Source organism: Salmo trutta, chromosome 21, assembly GCF_901001165.1.
Source record: "Salmo trutta chromosome 21, fSalTru1.1, whole genome shotgun sequence".
Lineage (NCBI taxonomy): Eukaryota > Metazoa > Chordata > Actinopteri > Salmoniformes > Salmonidae > Salmo > Salmo trutta.
Genome location: NC_042977.1, coordinates 17196124 through 17219330, shown reverse-complemented (window position 1 = coordinate 17219330; position 23207 = coordinate 17196124). Strand labels below are relative to the sequence as shown.

The window sequence follows — 23207 nt, the reverse complement described above, 5'->3', positions numbered from 1 at the left end:
TTAGGAGAGTGGCAGAGAGGGCTGCCTGCCCTGCGCTAGAGTGTGGCTGTGTACCTCTGTTCGACTGGACTGCCGATTGTGGAAGTTGGAGATTTTTATATATTTTTTTACCTGATTGATCATATCCGCAATATATTATTTTTTTATATATATATTTGTATCCTATCATAGAATTAACCTCTTTTTTTCCACCCTGGTTTCATTTGTCAATCATTTATATTCTAAATCCTGCTGGGATTAACATTTCTGTTATGGTTATTCTGGATTGTCGGACTAGCGCTGTACTGTAAAGTACAACTGTTCACTTATCACCTTCCTCTCTCTCTCGTCCTTCTCTCTGTCCTCACCCGTCTCTCTCTCGCTCTATAGAAGCGTCGCTCCAGTCGTCAGGTTAAGAGAAAGCGCTACACCGAGGAACTGGAATTCAGGATCTCGGATGAGGACCATGATGGAGACTCCCCGGCTCCCAAGTCCCCCTCCAACAACTCTGAACAGCAGGTCAGCACCAACAGAAAGGCGGAGCGAGGTGCTCTGGCGTGTGCGTGTCAGAAAGAGCTTGTCAGACTGAGGGCCAAAGTGTGTCAGATCGTCTTTTTGTATTGTCTGCGGATAGATTTGTGCTGCCCTCATTACTTAGGACTGCTAACGTTGTTCCATCTGTGTGACTGTAGGAGGTGGTGGAGACGGAGGGGCCTGTGGTGGAGAAGATCATGGCCATGCGCATGGGGAAGAAAGAGGTGAGGCGCGCACGCACACATTACTGACAGCTGCGTCTCTGGAGAGAAAGGGTACCAGCACCCCTGCCCTGGCGTCATCTTAACAACCGCTGCTCGACCAGCTCCAAACAGATTCTGCACACACTCATCCTCCCTCCTTGACAGCTGCTTCGTAGACCAGTCTAGCAGTGGTCTGGAATGAAGCCTGTTAGAGTTGTGTGGACTTGGGTCTCTTGACTTTTGGGTTGGACTAGTAATTTGATTAGACCAGACATTCGCAGCTGGGGAGTTGACATGAGCCTTGAGTTTCTTTTTTACATTAAAGTCTAGATACTTCATTGTGACTGTATCCCTTGTTGGCAGTGAAGGGGCAACGCTGTACTCCTCCAGTAGCAGCAGTGTAGGGAGTTGAAGTATAAGGGATGAGAAAACGAGAAGCGCTGTCTAGCGCTTTGTGTTCCCGCAAGACCGGCTGGTTTTATATGGTACATTACACTCCAGACAGGGTGTGTGTGTTAGGGAGTTGTGTGTGTGTCTGTCTGTCTTCAGGGTGTGTGTTTCTTCATTCCATTTCAAAAGCTGCTCCAAAACAAAGCTTAGTTCACCTCTGCCAAAAACAATACGAACACTCGTGCAGGCTGGCTGGCGGCTGGGACTCGAAGTAAGGCAGCTGCGAATGGGTTACCCCCCCACCTTGCACGCACACACCCTGCCTGAGGAAATGCTAGTTTGGCGTCTGTCGTAGCACTGTGGTTTTGGCAGGAAGCCAGGCCCCGGGTCAGCTCTCTGTGAATGGAACCGTGTGCGCGTGTGCGTGTAGTGTGGCTGTGTGTGCATAGAAGTGATTCATGAGTCATCCTCAGCACCGCACAGTAGAGATGGTTGGTCTTTAATGGGTGGGGGGGGCTGGGCTATTGTCAGTTCTCTTCTCCACTACAGTACAGAGAGAACTCTGTACCGAGATACAATTGTTAGACTTGACTACTTTGTTAGAGAAAACGGTGGCCTGGATTTAGATTTCTTTTTAATCAGCGAAACACGCTCAAGGACAAACTTTGCATCCTAACCCAAAACTCACACTCCTATCTCCCAACTGTAATCCACAACAGCTGACACAGATATTTACATCTTGGTTGTTTTTTCACAGATGGAATCGGGAGAGGAAATGGAAGTGGAAGAATTCTATGTGAAGTTCAAGAGTTTGTGAGTGACCAAAGTACCGACACACTACGATACAGGGGCCTTAGTTCACCGTGTCATTTGATTACCTCAAGCTTTTGGGGGGGGAAATGGTGGATAAATGGCATCGTAATAAAACGTGTAATCTAATACACGCTCTGTAAACCACAGGACTACCGTTTGGATTAAGATTATAATATAATGCTATAATTCTCTAGATTAGCGCATTTTTGGTAGGGTGTGTTTCTGGTATATGGTGTGTGTATATCATGGCATGTCTGTTATGGTGTTTGTTATTGTGTGTGTGTGTGTGTGTGTGACTGTGTATTTCTCTCTCTCTGTGTAGCTCCTACCTGCACTGTCGCTGGGCAGATCTGGAGGAGCTGGAGAAGGACAAAAGGATCCACCAGAAGGTCAAGCGGTTCAGGGCCAAGCAGGCTCTCGCCACCTTCGTGACAGAGGTCAGTCCCGCACCTTTATCTTCCCCGCTGTTTGGCTGCCATTTTGTGTCAGTTTTGACACGTGTCGTACAATCGGTTTCTTTCCTCCCACTTTCAACTTCAGAGGATTCAATAACCTAAGGTTATTTGGTTGGGTGAATGTTGGACTTTCTGTGCTCTTCACTCTTCCTGCTATCTTCATCTGCCATTATAATGGTCAGAAGCTAACCTCCTTCCCTCCCTCATGCAGATGGATGACGAGCCTTTCAACCCTGACTATGTTGAGGTGGACCGGGTCCTGGACGAGTCGGAGAGCACAGATGAGAACGGCGAGGTTTGTTCCTTCTCTTTCTTTTCTACCTGTTCTCTATGGCCTTTAAATGACCTCCAAACTTGGATAGGTTTGGTTATGTCCTTGACTTATCCTTGTTTTGAAGTTCATTGGATGAACGTTCCTTTTAAGTTCAGACCAAACGTCGGTTGCCCTTTCCTTTCATCTTGGAGTCACAGAAAGACTCACTAACCCTCTCTCTGCCTCCCCTCTTTTCCCAGCCTGTCAACCTGTACCTGGTGAAGTGGTGCTCCCTGCCCTATGAGGACAGCACGTGGGAGCTGAAGGCCGACATCGACCTGGCCAAGATCGAGGAGTACGAGGCCGTGGCGGCCCGCCAGCCCGAGACCAAGCGCGTGGTGAGTATAAAAACCTCCACACACTTCCACTCTACAGACTCTCCTGCTACCTTTTTCTTACATTTTTTTATGGCCCCGGCCCTTTAACTCGGAGCCAGCAAGGCCACGCTCCTGCAGTCGCACGGAAACCACTAACGGCAGGCTTTTATTTGAAACAGGAGCGACCTCCCACTGACGGCTGGCAGAAATCCGAGAGTTCCAGGGATTATAAAAACGACAACGCACTCAGGGAATACCAGCTGGAGGGAGTGAACTGGCTGCTCTTCAACTGGTACAATACGTAAGGAGAAGTACTATAACGCTCTCTGTGTGTGCTAAGGTGTATGATGTATCTGTGGGAACCACTATTATACAACATGTTTATTATTTAACAGTAGTATGATATCGAGGCTAATATGTGATTTAAATTAAAAAACCCACAGGTACTCAATAACAAATACTTTGTGTGTATATATAGTGTCTGTGTAATTGAGTATGTGGACATCCCTTCAAATTAGTGGATTTGGCGATTTCACCCACACCAGTTGCTCACAGGTGTATAAAATCGAGGACACAGCCATGCAATCTCCATAGACACACAATGGCAATAGAAAATCCTTACTGAAGAGCTCAGTGACTTTCAATGTGGCATCGTCATAGGATGCCACTTTTTCAACAAGGCAGTTTGTCAAATTTCTGCCTTGCTTGAGCTGCCCCACTCAACTATAAGTGCTGTTATTGTGAAGTGGGAACATCTTGGAGCAACATCGGCTCAGCCGCGAAGTGGTAGGCCACACAAGCTCACAGAGCGGAACTGCCGAGTGCTGAAGCACGTAGAGCGTGAAAATTGTCTGTCCTTGGTTGCAACACTCGCTACAGAGTTTCCATGGCTGAGCAGCCGCGCACAAGCCTAAGATCACCATGCGCCATGCCAAACGTCAGCTGGAGTGGTGTAAAGCTCGCCGCCATTGGACTCTGGAGCAGTGGAAACGTGTTTTCTGGAGTGATGAATCACACTTCCCCATCTGGCAGTCCAACGGATGAATCTGGGTTTGGTGGATGCCAGGTGAACACTACCTGCCGCAATGCATAGTGCCAGCTGTAAAGTTTTGTGGAGGAGGAATAATGGGCTGGGTCTGTGTTTCATGGTTCAGGCTAGGCCCCTAAGTTCTAGTGAAGGGAAATTTTTTACACTACAGAATTTAATGACATTCTAGACAATTCTGTGCTTCCAACTTTGTGGCAACAGTTTGGGGAAGGCCCTTTCCTGTTTCAGCATGACAATGCCCCTGTGCAAAAAGCAAGGTCCATACAGAAATAATTTGTCAAGATCTGTGTGGAAGAACTTGACTGGCCTGCACAGAGCCCTGACCTCAACCCCATCAAACACCTTTGGGATGAATTCAAATGCTGACTGCGTGCCGGACCTTATCGCTCAACATCAGTGCCCGACCTCACTAATGCTCTTGTGGCTGAATGGAAGCAAGTCTCCGTAGCAATGTTCCAACATCTAGTGGAAAGCCTTCCCAGAAGAGTGAAGGCTGTTATAGCAGCAAAGGGGGGACCAACTCCATATCAATGGCCAACATTTTTGGAATGAGATTTTTGACAAACAGGTGTCCACATACTTTTGGTCATGTAGTGTAGATGCTATGTTTATCCAACACATTCGCATGGATAATACTTAAACATGTCACCGAACATGCGTGAATACAATCAACACATCCATTCCCCATAGGGTGTCCTCCAACCCATGTGTTATAGGGACATGTGTGTACCCAAGCTGTGCTTTTCTCACACTAATCATTAATGTGTGATCTACCGCTGCTGCACAAGACACACACACACACACACACACACAGACAAACCCGTCACCAGTGTAGCCTGCCTACCCCAATATATCAGTATAACACTCTATAGAAAAGCTTCCACACACTTCTTAATTTGAATGTCATTGATCTGCCCTAACCGGGTTAGCTTAACTGTTCATTAGATTACTCACTCACTAATGGAGTGAACAGAGTTAAGGACACACTATTGCCCATATAGTGGACTACTTGGCCAAAGATAAGGCACTATATAGTCAATAGCGTGTCATTTGAGATGCTATTTCGGTTACATCTCATTCATTGCATTGTTTTCTCTCCTTTCTTTCCTCCTAACTGCACATTTAGACAACTCGCTACCGCTAATAGTGACTGAACTCGCTACCGCTAATAGTGACTGAACTCGCTACCGCTAATAGTGACTGAACTCGCTACCGCTAATAGTGACTGAACTCGCTACCGCTAATAGTGACTGAACTCGCTACCGCTAATAGTGACTGAACTCGCTACCGCTAATAGTGACTGAACTCGCTACCGCTAATAGTGACTGAACTCGCTACCGCTAATAGTGACTGAACTCGCTACCGCTAATAGTGACTGAACTCGCTACCGCTAATAGTGACTGAACTCGCTACCGCTAATAGTGACTGAACTCGCTACCGCTAATAGTGACTGAACTCGCTACCGCTAATAGTGACTGACTCGCTACCGCTAATACCGCTAATAGTGACTGAACTCGCTACCGCTAATAGTGACTGAACTCGCTACCGCTAATAGTGACTGAACTCGCTACCGCTAATAGTGACTGAACTCGCTACCGCTAATAGTGACTGAACTCGCTACGCTAATAGTGACTGAACTCGCTACCGCTTAATAGTGACTGAACTCGCTACCGCTAATAGTGACTGAACTCGCTACCGCTAATAGTGACTGAACTCGCTACCGCTAATAGTGACTGAACTCGCTACCGCTAACAGTGACTGAACTCGCTACCGCTAACAGTGACTGAACTCGCTACCGCTAACAGTGACTGAACTCGCTACCGCTAACAGTGACTGAGAACTCGCTACCGCTAACAGTGACTGAGAACTCGCTACCGCTAACAGTGACTGAGAACTCGCTACCGCTAACAGTGACTGAGAACTCGCTATCCGCTAACAGTGACTGAGGAACTCGCTACCGCTAACAGTGACTGAGAACTCGCTACCGCTAACAGTGACTGAGAACTCGCTACCGCTAACAGTGACTGAGAACTCGCTACCGCTAACAGTGACTGAGAACTCGCTACCGCTAACAGTGACTGAGAACTCGCTACCGCTAACAGTGACTGAGAACTCGCTACCGCTAACAGTGACTGAGAACTCCCTTTCATCATGTTCATATTATGTTTCTCCCCCTCCCAGACGGAACTGCATCCTAGCAGATGAAATGGGCCTGGGCAAGACCATCCAGTCCATCACATTCCTCTATGAGATCTACCTGAAGGGGATCCACGGGCCCTTCCTGGTCATCGCCCCCCTCTCCACCATTCCAAACTGGGAGAGGGAGTTCCGCACCTGGACCGAACTCAACGTGATCGTCTACCATGGCAGCCAGGCCAGCCGCAAGACCATCCAGGCCTACGAAATGAACTACCGTGACGCGCAGGTACGTCTTGACCGTAACGTGGCCGTACTGTAACCATGACCTAACCACAGCACAACTATAAGACCATCCAGATTAACTCCTGCGGCGCATATGCGTGACCATACCGTAATTTAACCTGACCGTAACATGACCATCAAGGCCAGACGCACAGGTAACATGACCTTAATAATAATAACATGACCGTAACGATAATCCCAAGCACACCATGACCTTATTCTATCATAACTTTAGCATTGCATAACAAACATGACCTCAAAAGACGCTTAGGCCTAAATGAGACTATAGTACGGTACAGTAGGCTCTTCACCCTAATCTAAGAATAATCCCACAGTAAGCACTTTTAGATAGACGGTCAGGTACTTAACCTCATTATCCAGAGAGCCACACTGACCTTACCAGACCAAATAAAGACTACAGTGACTGAAATGTGACCGTAACCTACTCCAATAACCATTTTAAATGTGTTAACCCAGCGGTTCCTAATCTTTTCTGATCCGGTGAACACCAAATCCCTGTCGAAAGTTCTTGAGGACCACTATTCGCAGAGTTCTGGAATTTGTACCAAAGTATCTTGCCGACCAAATTGAGTCAATTTTATCGGTAGATGTAACACATTAAAGGCCTATTATTTATTGTTATTACAATTAGCATTGTGAAAAGTAACGTAAAATTAATTATAATACCATTAGTACTCCCAACTGTTATTTTTGGCAACAAAAAAAATGACCAATTCATAATCAAATTTGCGGAACATCTGCAGTACCGCCACGGACCACCAGTTCCTCCAGACCACCAGTACCTCGGCAGACCATGTCATCCTATAACCAGGGTCCTGAGTGTTCCCAGATTGAGTCGCGTGGTCAGGAAAATCTACTCTTCACCATAACACTCCTTTCTCTCCCTCGCTCTGTTCTCCCTCCGTCCTCAGGGTCGTGTGATAAAGGGAGCGTACAAATTTCATGCCGTCATCACCACGTTTGAGATGATCCTGACGGACTGCCCGGAGCTGCGCAGCGTCCCGTGGCGCTGTGTGGTCATTGACGAGGCTCACCGCCTCAAAAACAGGAACTGCAAACTGCTCGAGGGACTCAAGATGATGGACATGGTGAGTTGAAACGGAGAGAAATGTCTAGTTGAGATGTTTGATTTATTTGACAATTCAAAAAAAATGCGCAATACAACCAAATGTGAATACAATGTGTGGTCATTTTTTTGAAAGACTACTTGCCTTTGGACCTGTTGGAAAATAAGCAACTTATTGATGAAATGCTAATATTTCATGGACATTAATGGGACAATATGTTTCTGCCTTCCTCCTCTCCTATCACAGGAGTAATAAAAAACATAGTTCCTTCCAGTAGGTCTTTAAATAAGTACAGTAATGACTAAATACCCCCCCCCCCCCCCTTCCCCCTGTGAAGGAGCACAAGGTGCTGCTGACCGGAACGCCCTTGCAGAACACTGTGGAGGAGCTCTTCAGTCTGCTCAACTTCCTGGAGCCTGAACGCTTCCCCTCAGAGAACACCTTCATGCAGGAGTTTGGAGACCTCAAGACTGAGGAGCAGGTCCAGAAGCTGCAGGCCATCCTGAAGCCCATGATGCTGCGTCGTCTCAAGGAGGATGTGGAGAAGAACCTGGCCCCCAAGGAGGAGACCATCATCGAGGTGTGTTTGACTGTGTGTTTCTCATGGCCAAATAGTGAGATTTTCCTGTGCGTGAATGGAATTATGTTAACGTCAATTCTTGCAACGTGCAAGCCATCTTACCTTTTCTGTTAGATTACTACTGCCGTATTATGAGGAGTCTTGCTGACTGATTTTGTTCCTATCCCCTGTTCTCAGGTGGAGCTGACCAACATCCAGAAGAAGTACTACCGGGCCATCCTGGAGAAGAACTTCTCCTTTCTGTCTAAAGGAGGACCGGGAGGTGGTGGTGGTGCATGGGGAGGCGGAGGGGCTCAGGTCCCCAACCTGCTCAACACCATGATGGAGCTGAGGAAGTGCTGCAACCACCCCTACCTCATCAACGGTACTGAACACACACTAATGCAGATCACACTCATTCTAAAATCGTTCAGCTAAGAATGTGTTTATTTTGGACCCTCTGGATGTTGATTTGGTGTCCCTGTGCCCCACCTGCTTGGCTTGGGTTTGTTTGTGAACTGACTGGATTTAGTCATGCTGCTTTGAATGATTCTGATGCGTGGCCTCTTATGTTCTAGGTGCAGAGGAGAAGATACTGGAGGACTTCCGCGAGAACCACCACGCCGAGATGGCCCAGTTCCACCTGCAGGCCATGATCCAGGCGGCAGGCAAGCTGGTGCTGATCGACAAGCTGCTGCCCAAGCTGAAGGCCGGGGGACACAGGGTCCTCGTCTTCTCCCAGATGGTGCGCTGCCTGGACATCCTGGAGGACTACCTCATCCAGAAACGGTGAGACTGACCGTTTTAGATGTTCTCTTCAATCCCTTAACCCAGGGGTCTGAAACTGGTGGCCCGTGTGCCAGATGCAGCCTGCTAGCCGATTTTTTTTTTAAAAATATATATATATATATATATATATATATATATATATATATATATATATATATATATATATATATATATATATATATATATATATATAAATTTCTCTCTCAATGTTGGCTGTGTTTGTCTTTGAATAGTTGATTCATTTGAACATCATATTTCATGCTATACATATACGTACATACACACGTGGGTTGTTTTAGTAAGACTGTTGAAGCTGACCATGACCGTCTCCGTCCGACTAGGTACCCGTACGAGCGTATTGACGGCCGCGTGAGGGGTAACCTCCGGCAGGCTGCGATCGACCGCTTCTCTCGACCGGACTCTGACCGCTTTGTCTTCCTGCTGTGTACCCGGGCCGGAGGCCTGGGCATCAACCTGACTGCTGCAGACACCTGCATCATCTTTGACTCGGACTGGAACCCCCAGAATGACTTACAGGTATGAAGACTGGGCTGGACTTGGAAATAGTCTCACTACTTAGTTTGATAGTTGAAGATGCAATTTTTTGGAATCTTTGAAAATACTGTGGTCACAACTCAAATAACTGCACAGGTCAATACAGTGCTGTTAAAATACAGTAGACAGACACTAGTCAAAATGCAGTACACAGGTTTGTAAATTAAACAAACAGGGCACAGACGAGTGAACATTCCAAAACAGGGCAGACAAGATGTTATCACACCGGTACACCGCTCCATGACTTCGTTTTATCAGTTGATCTATGCTTTTTGGAATCTAAGAAGCATGTTTTTTTTTTTCTCCATACCTCTTTCTCTTTTCCTCTCTCTCAGGCCCAAGCCAGATGCCACAGGATTGGCCAGAGTAAGGCAGTGAAGATCTACAGACTGATCACCAGGAACTCCTATGAGAGGGAGATGTTTGACAAGGCCAGCCTCAAGCTGGGCCTTGACAAAGCTGTGCTGCAATCCATGAGTGGCCGAGAGAACGCAGCCAATGGGGTACGAAACGCATATAGTTCTCACACAGTCAAATAGCAAGACCAGGCTTGAGGACATCTTGTTAGTCTCTCTAAGTTCTATGTGCAGCAATAGAACAGTGAAGGTTGATCACCTGTCTTTTTGGAAAGAGGGTCTTCTCAACCGTACTTCATTGTCTTAATAAAGGTGAACTTCTGTTGATGTGCCGAGCTCCGTGATCTAAACCCTCAAATGTACTCGACTACCTCAGGTGCAGCAACTGTCTAAGAAGGAAGTGGAGGACCTCCTCCGCAAAGGAGCTTACGGAGCTCTGATGGACGAGGAGGACGAGGGCTCGAAGTTTTGTGAGGAAGACATTGACCAGATCCTCCAGAGACGAACCCAGACCATCACCATTGAGTCCGAGGGCAAGGGGTCTACCTTCGCCAAGGTAGCTTCAATACTCTGTTTCCTATGTATTCTTAGCTCCCTCGTTCAATTCGCTAGTCATTACCATAGGAATTGAATTACTAGAACAGATTTGCCCTTTCAAGTCTATGGGTCTGGGTGGACCGACGCCCCATTCTAGTAATTCTATTTCTATGGTCATTAACACTAGAGAGCCAGGCTCGTTCAGAACCAAGCTGTGCAGTGTCAGTGGGAGCTAACCCAGCAGCACTTCTTTGAGATCAAAAGTGTCATTTGATTAGAAGGTGGAGAAAATGCATTCAGGAGATTCGCTGCTGGGACCGTTTCTCCTTTTCCCTTTCTCCCCAGGCGAGCTTCGTGGCCGCTGGAAACAGGACGGACATTTCCCTGGAGGACCCGGACTTCTGGCAGAAGTGGGCCAAGAAGGCGGAGCTCGACATGGATGCCATCAATGGACGGGTGAGCCTCAGGAAATGGAATTGTGGGAAATGTAGTGTGACGGGTGACCTAGGGAGCAGAGACTTAGCTTGGTCAGTATCTGTCTCAAGGACTGTACAGTAACCGGCTACTTGAGGACAGTGAGGCTACCGATTTCCGATGACAGTTTGGCATCTGTGGCTGACTTCTCAGTTGCAGTATTTACTATGGGAATGGGAGAAACCCAGCCCGGGGTGGTCACACCAGTGTTTCCCCTTCCTTTAGACACCACATGCTAAAGTATCGGAGCTCAATAGTATTATCTCCCTCATACATACACTAATCTAAAGCGTTAATTAATATGGCTTATTACCCCCAGGCTAGCCATGCGTGGCGCCCCAGTCATAACTGGGCTAAGTCAAGCTCATTTAAAACGGTGGCTGTGGGAATCTCTTTCTATTCCTTAATTACCCCGCATTCCCCTCTTCGGTGGACCCAGAGGCAGTAAGCAGCTTATGCTGCTGCCGGAGGGGAACAGAGACATCACTTAGTCAGTCTAGAGAGCAAGTCCTTTTCTCTCCTCGCCGCCTCTACCCCACACCGCTCTTGCTCTCTTCTCCTCCCTCTCCTCAAGGGCCCTAGAGTATAGCACTTAATCCAGCCGCATAAACAGACGTGTCATCTCCAAGTCACCCTGGATGAGTTTTTATATATGTGTGTGTATACAATGCTTTTGGAAACTATTCAGACCCCTTGACTTTTTCCAAATGTTGTTACATTACAGCCTGGTTCTTGAATGGATTAAATAAATAAAAATCATCAATCTACACACAATACCCAATAATGACAAAGCAAAAACAGGTTTTTAGAAATTGTTGCAAATTTAAAAATGTCAAACATACCTTATTTACATAAGTATTCAGATGTGTTGCTATGAGACTCTAAATTGAGCTCAGGTGCATCCCATTTCCATTTATCATCCGTGAGATGATTGATTGGAGTCCACCTGTGGTAAATTCAATTAATTGGACATGATTTGTGAAGGCACACGCCTGTCTATAAGGTCCCACAGTTGACAGTGCATGTCAGAGCAAAAACCAAGCCGTGAGGTCGAAGGAATTGTCTGTAGAGCTCCGAGACAGGATTGTGTCGAGGCACAGATCTGCGGAAGGGAAACAAAAAAAGGTCCCCAAGACACAGTGGCCTCCATTATTCTGAAATGGAAGAAGTTTGGAACCACCAAGACTTTTTCTGGAGCTGGCCCACCGACCAAACTGGGGAATCGGGGGAGATGGGCCTTGGTCAGGGAGGTGACCAAGAACCCGATGGTCACTCTGACAGAGTTCCTCTGTGGAGATGGGAGAACCTTCCAGAAGGACAGCCATCTCAGCAGCACTCCACCAATCAGGCCTTTATGGTAGTGTGGCCAGACGGAAGCCACTCCTCAGTAAAAGGCACGACAGCCCGCTTGGAGTTTAGCTAACAAGTTCTCAGCATATGTGGAAACTCCTTCAAGACTGTTGGAAAAGCATTCCAGGCGAAGCTGGTTGAGAGAATGCCAAGAGTGTACAAAGCTGTCAAAGCAAAGAGTGGCTACTTTGAAGAATCTCAAATATATTTTGATTTAACATTTTTGGGGGGTTAATGCATGATTCCATGTGTGTTTCATAGTTTTGATGTCTTCTATTATTATAATAAAAATAAAGAAAAACCCTTGAATGAGTAGGTGTCCAAACTTTTGACTTGTACTGTACCTAATATATCGATCTCTATCAGCAGAGAAACTGGTAATAAGGTCAATAATAACAACATGCTACCTGTTTTGAGCATTTTAACAGGGAGGGAAATGTGGTTGGGGGGTGTTGACATAATTTCATTTTGTGGGATTTAACTAACAATTTTCTTAGAACACCCTGGTGATTGACACTCCGAGGGTACGGAAGCAGACACGCCACTACAGCTCAATGAAGGAGGACGAGTTGGCGGAGTTCTCTGAGCTGGAGAGCGACGGCGAGAACGAGAAGCCCTTGACCAAACCCAGGCGGCCACAGGACCGAGCCCAAGGGTACCCCCGCAGCGAGTGCTTCAGGGTGGAGAAGAACCTCCTGGTTTATGGGTGAGTGGACATCTGAAAGACTTAGAAACTTGTTAGGGAAGGGTTGACTGTTCTCAAGCCCCAAGTCCCTTTGGAAGGCTAACCCTACATACCCTTGATAGATCTGAAAGAATGTAATATTTTTATTTATTTTGCGATTCGGTAAAAGATTTTCACCGTAGTGGTCAATATCTACAGCTAGACACTACAGACCGTTAGGTGGATGTAAGAAATTAATCAAACACACTAGAGGGATATTACCACAGCCCTTGATTATCACTCATCCAATCCTTTCACATTTACTTCTTCTCGGTCAGGAAGTCCACCTGATTCCTGAGAGATGTCATATCTTCTCTGGCTTCCAGGGCACCTATCTCATCTTTCCTTTCCCTCCTTTGTAGGCTCAGGAGGTTGAGGATATGTGCTTGCCTAAACACCAATCGCAAGCGACTGGTCTGGTCATGCTGCGGTGGTCTGGGGGGAAATGACGCCCACGGAGCGCTAATGCTTGCACACTCCCATGTAGAGTAATTTAACACTTAGCCATCTGAGGCTCCCACACTCAAGGGGCCATTAAACATGCCTGTATACTTACACACACACACACACACACACGAGCCCAGATCGATCTTGCGTGCACTCCTATAATGACCCAACACACAGTGAACTAACCAACCAGCACCTACATCGCACACAATGTCCCAGCACTTACGTATAAACACACACACACTCATTAGTCGCCGTGCCCGGCTGCCCTCCGCAGGGAGAGATCACGGCTGGCTGCATGCACTCACCACGTCTGACCAGCAGTGGGGTTTGTTTTTCACATGCGACCGAGTCAACTGTACTGTCTAGACCCCGGGGCTGTAGGGCAAATTAGAGCCATCACGTCTGAGAGGACTCATTTCAACTGACGCTACTGCCATTGACTCCCTCCATCGCCGTATCTCCCTCCATAGACCAGCCCCAGCCTCCCTCGACCCACAAACGCACTCCTATCGTCTGGGTGTCAGTGGGGTTATCTCACCGCCGCGTAGAAACGTTTTGGGGCGAGACGAGAGTCTTCGCTCGGTTGTCACAAGTAGAAATCTACTCTGGGTCACCCGCGGTAGTGAGATGTGCTGTCGGTTGCGTGTGCGGTCATCAGCGAACGGGGTCACAGAATCAGATCGCGGTGTGACATTGGACCCTGGTTGAAAGGCAGAGAGCCAGACAACACCGCCCCAGTCATACCCACCCCTCAACCTTACTGTAGTAGTTTGGGTGGGTGGGGGGAGGAATATGGAAATATAAAACCTTCCAGCTCCAGGCTGTAAATGTGAGTCATCGGGATAAATGATAATACTTGAGACACTGACTAAATAATTCTCATCTCTCTTTCTCCTCCCCCTCTCTCTCTCTCTCTCTCCTCGCTTCGTTCCTTCGTTCTTCTTTTCCTCTTTTCTTATTTCCTTCGTCTTGTTTTCTCCCCCCCTCTCCGTTATAATTTTCTATCTCTCCCCTCCCTTTATCTTCCCCTCTCTCTGTGACGATCTCCCCCCCCGTTCCCTCCGTGCTAGGTGGGGTCGCTGGGGAGACATCCTGTCCCACGGGCGTTTCAAGCGGCCCCTGCGGGAGCAAGACGTGGAGACCATCTGCCGCGCCCTGCTGGCCTACTGCCTGCTGCACTACCGTGGCGACGAGAACATCAAGAGCTTCATCTGGGACCTCATCACGCCCACCGAGGACGGACAGAGCCGCACGCTCACCAACCACTCCGGTACGTATCCCTACGCACCCTTACTGCAGCATTACCGTAGCTTAACCAAAAACTTAACGAACACACCCCCACCTTTCCACTTTCTCACAGTAGCAACTTCACCAACTGCTCTTTAAGACCTGCCCAATATCCCCCATTAGGACTAGAGTGAATAAACATACGTTGAATTCCAATAGGATTTTTCACAGTACCACCACTAACGTCCCTCGCTCGCTCACTCAACCCCTCACCGCCACAACTCCTCCTGACATGACCTTGCTTTAACCTTATGCTTTGTCAGGTTTAGCGCTGGACTAGAACCGGCTCAAACTGGTTCAGTCTGACTTTACATGACTTATTTGACCTTGATCCTCATTGGTTTCCCGCCTAAGCAAACTGGGATCTGATTTGGTTACAAGAACCATGGAATTAGCCCAATTCCTTGCTATTTCAATTATCAATTATAGTTTGCAGATGGCCATTTCAAATAAATAATTGTAATAATTGATCAAATCCTTGCTGGTACTAGACTTGTCCAAACCAGGTGTCTCTTATAAAGGGATCTCAATGAGACATAATGAATCTATTACTCTAAATTGTAATGTCTCTGACTGTTGTTGTTGTGATTCTTCTCCCCCCCCCCCCCCCTCCTGCAGGTCTGTCTACTCCAGTACCACGGGGTCGTAAGGGGAAGAAGGGGAAACCAGCCCTGCCTGCCCCTCCCCAGCTCCCCAGGGCAGAGTGGCTGGCCAGCTGTAACCCTGACCTGCTACTGCAGGAGGACAGCTACAAGAGACACCTCAAACACCACTGTAATAAGTAAGTCACCCCCAAATCCTAACCTCAACACTGTCGTTTTTTAAACACCACAGGAACAAATTAGCCATTGATCAAGCTCAGTGTTGTTGTGCTCGAGTCCGGTCTCGAGACCCCATGTTTGTCGGATACATTTTAACTCTGTGTCGGACAGTGAGGACTCGCCATTTCTTCCCGAGACCATTGGCGTAAGAAACTCAAACAGTAATTGTCAGTTTCCATTCAGTCAGCGGGTAAAACTGCTTCGCAGTATATACCCACCTTTCATAAAACAGTATCTTATCACCTATTGAAACCTGGGCCTCCTCCTTGACTCATAACATTACTGTTGTTTACTTTCATTGAAAAATATCCTCAAACTTTGTTGCGCTGGTCAGAATTTCCTTCGCTAGTAGGGAAGAGTTAGGGGAATTATTTGCTCGTTGTGCGCTCACTATTAGTGATGGGGAGGGGGGGGTTGTAACAGTCTTAATACCTATTATAGACATGTTTGCTCAGTGGTGAAACGTGGCAACTTCCAACATGTACCGAACTCAAAAATCATACCATCACTTAATGCGCCCAACTGAATAAAACAGGACTGAGCCGAGCTTCTGGCCTACCACTCACATAGATAGCACCCACACGGATAATGCTACCCACAACCACACGCCGCCACGATCACACTTATCACCAAAAGCAAGAACAGTGACACGTCAAAGGATGTGCGAGACAACCTCGTGATGCCGGAAGGACGGCGACCCTAATACCAGGACGCAATATGATGCCGGAAGGACTGCGACCCTAATACCAGGACGCAATATGATGCCGGAAGGACTGCGACCCTAATACCAGGACGCAATATGATGCCGGAAGGACTGACCCTAATACCAGGACGCAATATGATGCCGGAAGGACTGACCCTAATACCAGGACGCAATATGATGCTGGAAGGACTGCGACCTTAATACCAGGATGCAATATGATGCTGGAAGGACTGACCCTAATACCAGGACGCAATATGATGCTGGAAGGACTGCGACCCTAATACCAGGACGCAATATGATGCCGGAAGGACTGACCCTAATACCAGGACGCAATATGATGCTGGAAGGACTGCGACCTTAATACCAGGATGCAATATGATGCCGGAAGGACTGCGACCCTAATACCAGGATGCAATATGATGCCGGAAGGACTGCGACCCTAATACCAGGACGCAATATGATGCCGGAAGGACTGCGACCTTAATACCAGGATGCAATATGATGCCGGAAGGACTGCGACCCTAATACCAGGACGCAATATGATGCCGGAAGGACTGCGACCCTAATACCAGGATGCAATATGATGCCGGAAGGACTGCGACCCTAATACCAGGACGCAATATGATGCCGGAAGGACTGCGACCCTAATACCAGGACGCAATATGATCCCGGAAGGACTGCGACCCTAATACCAGGACGCAATATGATGCCGGAAGGACTGCGACCCTAATACCAGGACGCAATATGATGCCGGAAGGACTGCGACCCTAATACCAGGACGCAATATGATGCCGGAAGGACTGCGACCCTAATACCAGGACGCAATATGATGCCGGAAGGACTGCGACCCTAATACCAGGACGCAATATGTAGGAGAGTGCAGTTTATGTAAAACACACAGGGCCGATAGACAGCAGTCACACACAGCATGATGTTAAAGGACAAGCAGCACATTCACTCAGACATAATAAGCCAGTAGGTCCCAATCATAAGAATACAAAAACACAACCATTAAGCGTTTCCCAATCAAAATGTACAACTATTACGTCCCATTGCAAATGTCTTTTTTACAATCAGCACACAAAGTAACCAGTGAACTAAAGTTTAAATGCAACAACGTTTCACACTGAAGTTATTTCAACGAAATGGCTGCGAGCAGCAATAAAAAAAAAAAAAAAACAGTTCCACTCACCAACAAATTAGCCTTAACATCCTCTTCGGTAGCACCTGCAGCTGCTGCAAACTAGCCTACAACAAAAGCTAGCTAGATCGTGGGAAAACTACTGCTCGCTATTGCGCAGTGACCTGTTGGCTTTCGAAGGAAGTAGTTTCCGTAAATTTTAGGTTAAACGGTCCAACCCATTAAAAATCCACATGTGATTGGTTGAATGTCCACTGTCACTCCAAAATGCTTCCCTAATACAGTTTAGCTAGCTAGATTTATCTCCCCAAAAACCACCAAAGAAAAATCCTTATTGGATCTTTTTTTCCTCTTCAGTGTTAACGCTTTCCTTTCCAACAAAAACTGGAGAGATTAAATCAGAACATTATTATTTGACATTCTCTGAAGGCCCTCATTGTTCCCTGCTGTGTTTGGGTTAGAAACAACTTGTAGAGTGGCTCTATTTTCCCTCAGCATGCATTTTTCATCATTCTCAATTTCTGAAGGCTCCTGAGTGGCGCAGCAGTCTAAGACACTGCATTTCAGTGCAAGAGGCGTCACTACAGTCCCTGGTTCGATTCCAGGCTGTATCACATCTGGCTGTGGTTGGGAGTTCCATAGGGCAGCGCACAATTTTAGTCATGGTCTTGAATTGGACTCATATTTTGCTGGTTTTGACTCGGTCTTGCCCCCCTCCGGTCTTGGTCTTGACTTGGACTCGATTCGCTCCGGCCTTGAATCGGTCTCGAACACACTGGTCAACCCTAACCTCTGACCTTTAACCCCTAGCGGAAACACAACCCCTCCTCACACACCACCATGTTGTCATAGATAAGCAGGCCAACACACCGTTGATAGTTGGTTTCTTTATAATTCCCAAAAATCGAACACACATTAGTCCCCGGTAATCCTATTTCACATGAGTTCCATAGCTCCACTCCAGCTAGCCCCACCACACACACACACACACACACACACACACTTTTCACACTCCTTTTGTTTAGTTCTAGCCAGTGTCCTATTTACTTTCCCTCCTCCTTCCTTGGCCACAACTCTTCTTTCTACTCTGTTGTTGTCGGGGAGATTTTGTGGCGGCCAGGTTTTTTGGGCTGTGGCTGGCGCTGCGCCAGGCCAGGTGCCAGGCAGACCTGTTGGAAGCGGGTGAAAGGCGGCACACACAGGGGCGATTATGTGGTGCCATCTGTCAGGCGCAGGGGCTGGCGCGCGGCGTGGCTAATCAGCCCTGGCAGCGTGATGGATGGGCAACGGCCAGTGCCAAAGATCCGCCACCGCAGCTAGCCGCTCTCGCCAGCTACTGCTGCTGGCGCACGGGACCCGAGTTTCACTTTTTCTTTACCCTCCCCCTCTCTTCCCTTTTCTTTCTTTCCTATTTCTGTCTCTCTCGCTCTCCTCCCCCCCACACAGAGTTCTCCTGAGGGTCCGTATGCTCTACTATCTGCGACAGGAAGTCATCGGTGACCAAGCCGACCGGATCCTAGAGGGAACAGACTCAAGGTTGGCATCCACTCCCTTCCGTCTCCTCCCTCCGTCCCTTTATCTCTCACTCCAACACTCCCAAGCCCCTGCCTGCTTTATCTTCACACTCTCTCTCTGCCCTCCCTCTCCCCTCGTTTCACCCCATCACCCAGATGTGCATGCATATATAATGCAGAAAACGTGCACGCCATGTCGATGGCGTCTGAGGCTCTTCGCTGAATAGCTACAATGCTGTTATTGTGTGTGTGCGCGCATATATGTGCCAGTTAGTGTGTGTGTGTGTTCACTCGTATGTGTGTGTGCCTGTGTATAAGTGCCAGCTTGCCTGTGTGTGTCTGTATTGGATTAGGCCAGGCAGGCTGCTAGTGGTGATAGCATTGCAGGCATCAGGGCAGGCTGCTAGTGGTGATAAGGTTAGGCCTGTTCTGCCTAGGTCTCCTTAGTGATGCGGGCTGCTTTCTAAATGGCACCCTATTTCCTATATAATGCACTACTTTTGGCTCTGGTCAGGGCATAATGTAGGAAATGGGGTTCCATTTGGGCCACAGTGGAGATGTTCCAGCAGCGTGGCTAATGACCATATTTCCTCCCAGATGCCTGGAGATGGGGCCTAATACGGACACGCGCCGATTTTTAGACCCTGTTAATTCGTTTTCCCCTCTTTCTCTCTTCCTCTCTCCTTGTTCTGGGCCGACAGTGAAATGGATATCTGGATCCCTCAGCCTTTCCACGCCGAGGTCCCTGCTGATTGGTGGGACAGCGAGTCAGACAAATCGCTCCTCATCGGCGTCTTCAAACACGGTAAGCCCCACCCGTCCAGTACTCGCACGCACACGCACGCCGCCCGAGTTCTGGCTGCTTCGGCTTGATTGGTGTTCCCATAGCGACCACGGAGCACAGCTGGCTCAGTGAGACGTCAGGAGATTGATTGATGGCTATGTCCAGCAGCCCGAGAAGATGGGCCGTGAAGGTAGGTGTGTGTGTGTGTGTGTGCACACAGACTTGTTGCAGCTTCCATCTAGTCCCTGGTTATCCAGTGTTTTATCAACCACAGTTGGTTGATGCACTTTATCATGAGGTTTGTTTTCTTTTAGCTATGGGCTAGCTGGTTTAGATTTAACCACTTTTTTTTGTATTGTTACAGTGCAAAACAAGATAAGCCAGAATTGTAATGATTTTAAGTGTCAATTGTATTGATGGTGATAAATATTCATATTCATTTGGGATAATTGTCATTATTCTCCGTAATTGCCACCCTCTCTGATTCAATTATGGATCCGAGCTGTGCCTCAGCCCTGACGCGCGCGAACCCGCACGCACGCGCGCTCAAACACACATGGAAACAATAGAGCTAGCCTATAGTTAATCATAATCCTCATTCACTTGGGGGGCCGGGGTAGGAAGCTACTCTGCCTCTGTCACACACACGCACATACACCATGTGCACACACACACCGAACCCTCACACATGTCTGGTACACACACCGTACACTCTCTGCCACTCTCACACACACCCGCATGCGTGTGCACACACACACCGAACCCTCACACATGTCTGGTACACACACCGTACACACACTGTACACACACTGTACAGGCACACACACTCTCCAGGGCTGCGAGAGGGAAGAGTGATGGCCTATAAACCCCCTCATGATTAGCGCTTGGCTCGGGGCGCAGCAGCGGTTAGGAACAATGTGTCACCGCATAAATCCTAATTGAAATGTGATGTTCTGGTGGGGGTTTTCGGGAGTGGAGGGGGGGGGGGGACAGGCCGTGAGGAGTGGAGGTGGGGGAGGGGGGATAGTCTGGTCTGCAAACTGGCACGGTTGAGGGGGCTCCAGCCTGTGCCTCTTCCCCCCTCTGTCTCCCCCTCCTCCCACCCGCCGTGCTCAGTGGGATCTGCAGGCTCTAATCTGTTCTGCTTGGAAAGCTCCAACGGGCACTTTTCTCTCTGCTACACACACTTGGGCAAATACACACAGGCATAGCACACACACACTTAGACACACAAATTTTCTTACACACATTGACACACGCACACACCCAGTCAGACGCGCGCTCACACACGCTACAACAGGCACTGCCCTCTGTCTGCATCTGGACCCTGGGGTCTATCCTTGTTTTGGTTTTTCTCATCTCTTTATACGGATGGTTTTTAGGATGTGGTTCTGATTCTGAACTTCATGAGGAATTTGGTTTTAAACTCAATTTTGCTTCTCTTGCTTTTTGTTGCTACTGTGTATCATGATTAATGCCTAGGTGTATATGTAGCCTATATTTCCACTGTCTGCTTTGTTCTAGGCCTAGTTAGTGCTTGTCGTTTCCCAGTCATAATGCAATCATCTCTCACCCACTCCCTCTCTCCTCTTCACCGGATGTGGAAAGTAGAACTCTGTAATTCAACCGCTCTCACCCGCTTTCTCCTTCTTTCTCAATCGCTCTCTCGCTCTCTCTCGCTCGCCATTCCAGGCTATGAGAAGTATAACTCGGTGCGCGCCGACCCTGCACTGTGTTTCTTGGAGCGGGTGGGCATGCCTGACGCCAAGGCCATCGCTGCAGAGCAGAGGGGGGCGGACATGATGGCAGATGGTCCGGAGGGGTAAGACACTCAGCCAAAATTCACCACCTCTTTTTCCCTCTTCCTCCTCCTCTTTTTCTTATCAACCTCCTGTCCCCGTCACCCTCCAACTCTCATCTTCCCTTCCTGTCTCTCCCTCCTATTTGTTTGTTTTTCGACCTCTCTCGGTCTCCCTCTCTCCACTTGATCTTCCTTTCCCTCCCTGACCTCCCATCTCCAATTTCCCTCATTCTCTTCCTGGCTGTCTACCACTTTTTCCCTTGCTCCTTTGTTTGATTCTGTTTAAGTTCAAAACTCATTTCTCTCTCTCCATCCCTCCATCCCTGGTTCTTTGTGTGTACAGAGAGGATGAGGACCCCGAGTACAAGCCTCTCCGCATGCCCTTTAAAGATGAAATGGATGACTTCACTAACTCTCCCCTTGATGACAAAGAGGAAGCTATGGACGTTGAGAGTGGTGAATGTAAGTGGAACGGCCATCTCTGCTTTCAGATGATGTAGCACTATGTTGACCACCATTTTGGGATAAATTCAATAAAAAGCTTGACAATGTATTATTTACTAGCATTCTGTCTGAAGAGGATTCACCACCCATCAATCCTTTGTTCAAAATATGTATATATTTATTTTTATATCAAACCACCAATGTACACACCCAAAGAAAACAAAGTTGCTTTTCAGAACCATCTCAACAGTATGCAGTCACATTTATTTGTCCTAGTCCTAATATTCCACCCTTTTCTCCTCCCCCTCACAGCTAAACCAGGTGAGAATGGAGCAGGCAGCAGAGGGGCGGGTCGTCTGTACTGGCCTGCAGCCTCAGCCCTCACCGCTAGACTCCGCCGCCTCATCACTGCCTACCAGCGCACGCACAAACGAGAGCAGCTCCGCCAGGAGGCCATGGCCCGGCCCGACGGACGCCGGCGCCGGCGGCCCCGAGAACAGCTCATCTCCATGGTCACAGATGGTGGAGGGGCCTACGTGCATGAGGGCGGAGCCTTCATGGCAGAGGGCAGTCCTTATATGGCCAAGGGCGGAGCGTTCATTCCCGAGGCGACGGCTCTCCTGGCTGAAGGAGGGGCCTTCTTCAAAGAGAGGCGTCAAAGGTATAGAAACATTGAATAGTTTGATTTCATTGGTTGAGTTAATTAGATGTTTTCAAGGCACCCTTCCGTCACAGATTACTTAGTATATGTTATACAACATAAACAATATGTATATAATAAACATTTCAATTGGTTAGCCGGCTGAATAGAAGGAAGTACAGTCAAGAGTTTCTATCAACTTCCTGTATTATTGTTTGGTGCTTGTTTGAGAAGCACTACTTGTAACATGATGTATGTACTGCAGTACCCATAATGCTCCAGTCTCCTAATCAATACACTACTCATACATTGCTTTCCGTCCCATTAGTTGTTGGATTAACCCTTCCGTGTCTCGTCAGGTGGACCAGGCGTGAGGAAGCCGACTTTTACCGCGTGGTGTCCACGTTTGGCGTGATCTATGACACGGCCTGTCAGCGCTTTGACTGGACACAGTTCCGGGCCTTCGCCCGTCTGGACAAGAAGACTGACGAGAGCCTGGAGAAGTACTACTTCTCCTTCGTGGCCATGTGCAAACGGGTGTGTCGCATGCAGGTCAAGACCGACACAGGTAAATGCCCTCACATTTAATAACAGAAAGTATTTGAACACATCTTCAGCCATACCTACATTTACTTAAGCTAAAGCAAAGGATCATTCCCTGGAAAGACTGACTTGATTAACAACTATTTTCCTCTCTCCTCACCCCCCTCTCTCTCT

The 23207-nt window shown here is 48.0% G+C and overlaps 1 protein-coding gene across 4 annotated transcripts in view; it reads left to right on the top strand.

Annotated features, from left to right (window-relative positions):
- chd7 (chromodomain helicase DNA binding protein 7) overlaps positions 1 to 23207 on the top strand; it is an 80107-nt gene that overhangs the window by 39919 nt on the left and 16981 nt on the right. For all 4 annotated transcript variants that reach the window (XM_029704575.1, XM_029704572.1, XM_029704573.1 and 1 more), the window contains exons 5-29: positions 370 to 498; positions 672 to 737; positions 1864 to 1919; positions 2242 to 2356; positions 2586 to 2669; positions 2888 to 3025; positions 3184 to 3305; positions 6234 to 6477; positions 7406 to 7582; positions 7899 to 8141; positions 8319 to 8505; positions 8699 to 8909; positions 9251 to 9446; positions 9800 to 9967; positions 10197 to 10376; positions 10703 to 10813; positions 12679 to 12887; positions 14426 to 14625; positions 15261 to 15423; positions 18754 to 18843; positions 19523 to 19626; positions 21298 to 21427; positions 21750 to 21868; positions 22163 to 22511; positions 22850 to 23058. In XM_029704575.1, the coding sequence (XP_029560435.1) occupies positions 370 to 498; positions 672 to 737; positions 1864 to 1919; positions 2242 to 2356; positions 2586 to 2669; positions 2888 to 3025; positions 3184 to 3305; positions 6234 to 6477; positions 7406 to 7582; positions 7899 to 8141; positions 8319 to 8505; positions 8699 to 8909; positions 9251 to 9446; positions 9800 to 9967; positions 10197 to 10376; positions 10703 to 10813; positions 12679 to 12887; positions 14426 to 14625; positions 15261 to 15423; positions 18754 to 18843; positions 19523 to 19626; positions 21298 to 21427; positions 21750 to 21868; positions 22163 to 22511; positions 22850 to 23058 (4000 nt within the window). The remainder of the gene's footprint in view (positions 1 to 369; positions 499 to 671; positions 738 to 1863; positions 1920 to 2241; positions 2357 to 2585; positions 2670 to 2887; positions 3026 to 3183; positions 3306 to 6233; positions 6478 to 7405; positions 7583 to 7898; positions 8142 to 8318; positions 8506 to 8698; positions 8910 to 9250; positions 9447 to 9799; positions 9968 to 10196; positions 10377 to 10702; positions 10814 to 12678; positions 12888 to 14425; positions 14626 to 15260; positions 15424 to 18753; positions 18844 to 19522; positions 19627 to 21297; positions 21428 to 21749; positions 21869 to 22162; positions 22512 to 22849; positions 23059 to 23207) is intronic.